This window comes from Dipteris shenzhenensis, chromosome 32 (genome assembly GCF_047967505.1).
Source record: "Dipteris shenzhenensis isolate YYH24624 ecotype China chromosome 32, Dip_SZ_1.0, whole genome shotgun sequence".
In the NCBI taxonomy this organism is placed as follows: Eukaryota; Viridiplantae; Streptophyta; class Polypodiopsida; order Gleicheniales; family Dipteridaceae; genus Dipteris; species Dipteris shenzhenensis.
In genome coordinates, this window is record NC_141627.1 from 31,633,456 (window position 1) to 31,639,451 (window position 5,996).

Sequence of the window (5,996 nt, forward strand, 5' to 3'; positions counted from 1 at the left end):
GCAGGACAACCCTTGACTAGAGGCAACACAGGGACAGCCCCTTGGAGACTGAGTGCCCTTCAATGCTTTCACCCATTGATTGCAGGCCAAAGGGCTGGAGATGACAACTAGCCGAAGACCCTTTTCATGATGACGACCAGATGAATAACCCAGGGTCAGTGTTCTCGGGAGTGGGGGAGAGAAGGGAGGGGGCAGGTACCAGCACCCTGTCTGAAGTCGGACAAATACAACCAGCAAGCATAAGTAGATTGGACACACCTTTGTCTCAAACTGGACAAATGGGATCAACAAACCAACGGAGGGACCGAAGAGTGGCCCCTCTCTGACCTGGCCAATGACCAGAGCCCCGAAATGGGGCTGAACAATATAGAGAGAAAGTGAGAGAGAAAAAACAAAGGTCAGAATAGAAATCTATTAACCAAAGCAGGTATGCCACATTTTTGTGTAAATGATGCATGCTTGTAACATGATAAGCTAGAATGTTGTGGAGATACATAATATGCACATCCACAATTTTTTGTGTATGATGATGCATTTTGGAACATTATACCTAGCCCATATTAATATGGGCATGTCCTGTAAGTCTATATTTCACGAATCTGAGTCGACAAAACCTGCATAGGTCTAATTTATTCCAAAACGAAGATTGAGAGGATTGTCTTACTGCTCAGCTGCTGTATCTCAACCGTCTCTCAGTCATCTTCTTCTTCTGAGCTTCCATCATCGTCGCTATATTCACTCCCATAATCTTCCTCCAACTCTGGATTCAAGTCAAGTTGGACAAAAGGCACTTGAATGACACTAGATGGTGCCGATGGCACAGCCAAAGGAGGAGCAGGCCTTGGGGTCAACTGATCTTGAGGTCTGGAAGCAGCAATAGAAGGGGGCAGCAAGACTGCATCTCCAGGCTTCCAACCTGGAGGTACTGTAGGAATTTCCAAACCCGGTGGCAAAGGATCCCCAGGCTTCCACCCTGGGGGCATTGGAGGTAGGTCAGTTGGAAGCTCAATAGGCATGCCAGGTCTCCATCCAGGTGGAATAGCAGGAAGGGGAACCCCTGCAGGTAGCCTGACGGTCTGAGGACTTTCGGCTTTCAACTTGCTTGCGTCCAGATGTGTATCAGCAGACGAAGGGGATGCAGGCATCATGGTTGGTTTTGGAAGACCTATATCCATGTCTGCAGCATGGTAAAGCTGAGAAGCTCGCATCTGCTCATCCTGAGGAGCAGGAGGTAGTGCTCCTCTCAGGGCCACCTGTCCTGTAGCATATTCTGGTGGTGCAAAAGTCGTATAGCTGATGCGATGGGCGTATGCCACAAGCTCTTTCACGTCAATGGTTCCAAGCCCAACAGCTCCTTGACTTGTAGTTGCATCTTCTCCCTTGGTGCGCTTGGGTCTTCTGTAATCTCCATAATCTTCGACGGTGTACTCCAAAACCTGCTCAGCATCTCTAAGCCTTTTCGCAAACTCTCGCATAACAGAATCCTTTGATGCAATAACACCTGCAATTCTTTGCTTCTCCTGCTCCATCTCCTGTATCTTGTTAATCTCTCCTATTGCTTCGAAGAGAAGTTCCTGATGGGACTCGATAAGGGGAAGCAACTCCTTTGTGGTGGAGGCAGCAGCTCCCTCAGAGGTGATTGTAGCTTTAGTCAAGAATGTAGGCGCTTTACCGGAGACACCTTGCCATGATTTACTACCTGTAAGAGCGTTACAAGTGTCTTGTTTAACAAAGGAAGCCATAAAACAACTCTCTCTCTCTCTCTCTCACACACACACACCCACACCTCTCTCTCTCTCTCTCTCTCTCTCTCTCTCTCTCTCACACACACACACCTCCCCCTCTCTCTCTCTCTCTCGGACAGAGACAGAAAGGAGGGCGCAGAGATGCCCACAAAATGCACAGATGTTGCCGACCCGTTGAAATTCAGGGGGCACGCTGCTTACCTCCCAATTCGGCAAGCCGGGTAGTTAGTCCTGCCATTTCTTCAAGAATAACCTGCGCCCTTCGGTCAGGAGGCAAGCTATTAAGAGGCGTCGAACGGGGCACAACGCGCAATAGGGAGGGGGGAGGATGAGATGCTGTAGGGGGAGCTGCTGCCGCCATAGTCGTGAGCCCCAATCGTGCAGGCGATGCAGCAACAACATCGAGATGTCCATGCATCTGCATCATGGCGCTCTTAGTGAATAAGTGTTGCCTTTGGATATGACATCTATAAAGCTTAGGAGAAAGGGTCAAAGAAAGGTCAACGTGCCAACATTCTCTCGAGTCTCTGGGCGCCCAAGATGCAACAAATGCATCTGATCTGTGGGCGCAGTGTGGGTAGGCAATCTTGCTCATCCATGAGCCTTGGGCATGCCCACGGGCGGCAAGTGTGTAAACACTGTCAAGAGTCAAGTTCAAGATCAAGAGTAGCTCAAGTGTGTAAACACCGTCAGGAATCAAGTTCAAGCCCTAGAGTAGCTTAGGAATTAGGATTCTATCTGTATGCTGACACTTTTGGCAATTACAAGTCAACTTGCTCGCATTGGGACTTGTTTCCCCGCAGCCCAGTTGCATGCCGCGTATCATCTGGGTGCGAATGCATCTAGGTGCGGCTACTGCTGCTGACCCCGATTAGATTTCGGTAAGGGCTTTAGGAGTGAAGTGGACAGCCTGCTTCATCTTTTTACTTCTTGCAAAAGGTTAGTGATGGGCATTGAGGGGCGGTGCGCTTTCAGGCACTTGGGATCCACGATTTTTTGGTTGATCCAATACAAGAAAATGTTACTTTTTTGTATAATTGCTAGTAATAGATGAAAATCATCCTTGGATCGATTGCGTTGACATTCCACCATCCCACACAACATGAGTGTTTGATAAATACATGTTGAGTGAGGTAGGAAGGTTTAGAATGCACACTTTCAATTGTTATCGTATCATGTTTTAGAAATTATCATGCATACATCAATTTCACAATTTGGTAAAAAATATATTGAAGTCTACATTTATTTTAACTTGTGCAATTTTATAATCCTATACATTATCTCCGTATTTGTGTGTAGACCTTTATTATTTAGTTTTCTTAATTAGTTGTCATACTATAGGCATTTCCAACAAATCGATATAGGTTTGGTTCCTGGCTCATGTGAGATCACGCCAACTACAAATATGTTTGTCGTGATCATAGTTATGGTGACAAAGGAGTTATATGCTCCCATTTGTTTGTTTTGACTTGCATTAGTCCTTTTGCTACTATAATCTAGATACACTCAAGTTCTACATTTTAGAGCAATCAACTTTGGAAACAAGCCAGAAAGTTTTCCAAAGCAAGGTAACTGTCTATTGATAAGAACCAAGATCACCAGTTGACTCAATGCTCTTAAGAAAGCAAAACAATTAAGCTAATATCCACTAAGAAATATTCTATCAGGTTGCATATTTCCTCAGTTTTTATACATGATATCAAGGTTTCTCAAATGAGGGGGGTGAGTGTGTTTATGGTCTCGATACATAGTTTAATGATGAATTATAATGTCGTCATCATTTTTCTTCTTCCATAGGCCTAGTCATATGGCTTCTATGCATAAAAACAAAACCATGACACGTGAACTTTAGAAGCTCATGGTCCTTGAAATGACAATCATAAAAGCATGAACAATGGTGAAAAAGAAAAGGAAGGGTTAGAAGAAGAAAAGAAGAAGAAGAAGAAGATAACTTGGCATGCAAGGCTCAAAGGACACGAAGAAGTAAGCGCTCAAAGAGAATAATATGAAAAAGTTGAACTGGAAAAGCTCTTGAAAGTTACCATAGTGAGAGAGCTTGAAGGATAAATGCCGCTAAAAGAAAATTGGTGAGAGACCTTCACAAGCAAAGATATGCACTATGACCACATCGCTTTCAATGCTAGAGAATTTAAAAGCAATTTAATTAATTCAAATTTTTACTTTAAAACATCAATAATGTGACATCTTTCACAAAAGTAAACAAAACAAGCAACTCTCCAAAGTAGAAGGATCGGCTATCATTCATACAAATGAGCTGCAATGTGCCACACAAACAGCAAAACAACCAAGCACAACAAGAATGCATGGTTGGTTGCAGGGCTTTCAAAAATGGCAACCCTTGCCTACCAAGAAAGGAGGTTATACAACTCGTGAATTGGGAAAATCTTATTGGCTCCAATCTTTTAGTTAAGGAATCCAGATTGAGGACTTATGGCAGCATCATTTCCAAATGTGAAAGAAACCAACAATGTACTAGGAAGCACCCTCGACCATTTTTCTTACATAAGCAAAGGCAACATGGACTAGCAGGATGACAAATTAGTGGTTAGGTTGTTCATGATGATGATGGGGAAGCTGAAGGTGATGATAATGAGACTCACCCACCCTTTCTTTTGGGCCTACGGGGTGAAACTTTGCATGGGTGGAGTCCTAGAGAGGGCACCAAAAGCATCGGGATAGAAGGCTATAAACGAGCCTACAGAATTGATAAAGGGATAGGGAAAGAAAGGTGAGAATCTATGCAAGCACAAAGAACGTTGCCATAGGATTGGAACAACTGAGTGATAGCATTGTTTCTTGGAGAAGCAAGAAAATGAGCACAAGCAGCAAGGCTAGGAGGAAATGGGTGGAAGGAAAGAGGGGATTTGAGGAGAAAGGGCCTTCCCTAGAGAGACCATGCGACCTTTTTCATAGATGCAAAACTTCTGCAAATGGCTCATGGAATTTCATCATATGGCTTCCATGCATAAAAAAGGACTAAGAGAGAAATAGAACCATAAGAATAATAGACAACCCATCAAACAAACATAAAACTGGAACTATGCAAATGAACTCCCAATGTAAAAATTGAAACACCCAAGGCTTAAAAAATAGAAAATACCTAAAGCCACGGCATCAAAAAAACAAAACGCACCTCACAAAACAATACAACCTAGTTGAAATAACATCTAGCTAGCTAAAGCAATAGAATAAACAATTCTTGAACTAGTTGAGGGAGGAAACAAGAGAGAGAAAATGGGAGGAAGCAATCCTAGAGGCTAGTTGAAGAGGTCTTCATGATCTCATAGTAATTCTCCTTAGAGGCCAGCCATCTCTCTAGAGCTGCTCTAGGTCTATGAAGGAAAGGTAGGGGTGAAGAGGCCCTTAAGAATGACACATTTTGAGCCTGTGACTGTGCAAAGCCTTTTAGATAACTTCTTTTCAATTGGTATAAAGAATGTGTCAATTCTTTGTTCTCACCTTGTCGACATTCTCTTCCATATCTTTGGTATATATTTTTTGAGCCCTTAGCTCACATTTTAGGATTTAGCCACATGTCCTATGGCTATCCACAACAATTGGAGCCCCATAAAGCACGGGATGATAACATCACTCACTATTTATCTCTATTATCATTAGACTAACTGTATCTTTTTTCACCATTGGCATTAACTAGCCCCTTGCCATTATTTTGTAGTTTGTAATGCATATGCACTTAACAATACTTAGCTATGTATATTTCTCGATTTTTATTTAGTACCTAGGCGATGGAGTTCCATTCTTCATTAAATTCGACACAATCATATGTTACTATATGATGATTTTTCAATATCCATCCACAATATTGTTTTCATAGATGACTTCATGGACTTTAGATCAATATAGTGGCCCAAGTCATGATACCATACTATCATATAGTCTTTCTCAAGTCTACCTAAAATATGTCCTTGAGAGATATCTATGTTCCTTCAAGATGGTAAAGTAGAAGGAGACATATTAGTATCCTTATACATTAAGGCAAGTCAACCTAACATGTGGATGTATCCAAAGTTCCCTTGACCTTATACCTCAAGGAAAGTCAATTTAACATGTTCATGTATCCAAAGTTCCCTTGACCTTCTTTTAGTAGTTCCAGCTTGATTTTGCACCGAATCATACTATCATGTGGATGTCATACTATCTTGTAATTTTGCTCCGAATCATACTATCATTTGGCTATCAACGACTAACCCTTTTTAACCATTCGATGGG

General features: G+C 42.5%; 1 protein-coding gene across 1 annotated transcript; it reads right to left on the minus strand.

The window, feature by feature from the left end:
* Positions 1 to 431: 431 nt before the first annotated feature.
* Positions 432 to 2,195, minus strand: LOC147880613 (hydroxyproline-rich glycoprotein family protein). Its single transcript, XM_087370839.1, has 2 exons — positions 1,947 to 2,195; positions 432 to 1,699 (listed from the first exon to the last, which is right to left on the minus strand). Exons 1-2 carry the CDS (start codon positions 2,170 to 2,172, stop codon positions 693 to 695), a joined length of 1,233 nt encoding a protein of 410 aa, XP_087226965.1. The 5' UTR covers positions 2,173 to 2,195; the 3' UTR covers positions 432 to 692.
* Positions 2,196 to 5,996: the final 3,801 nt, after the last annotated feature.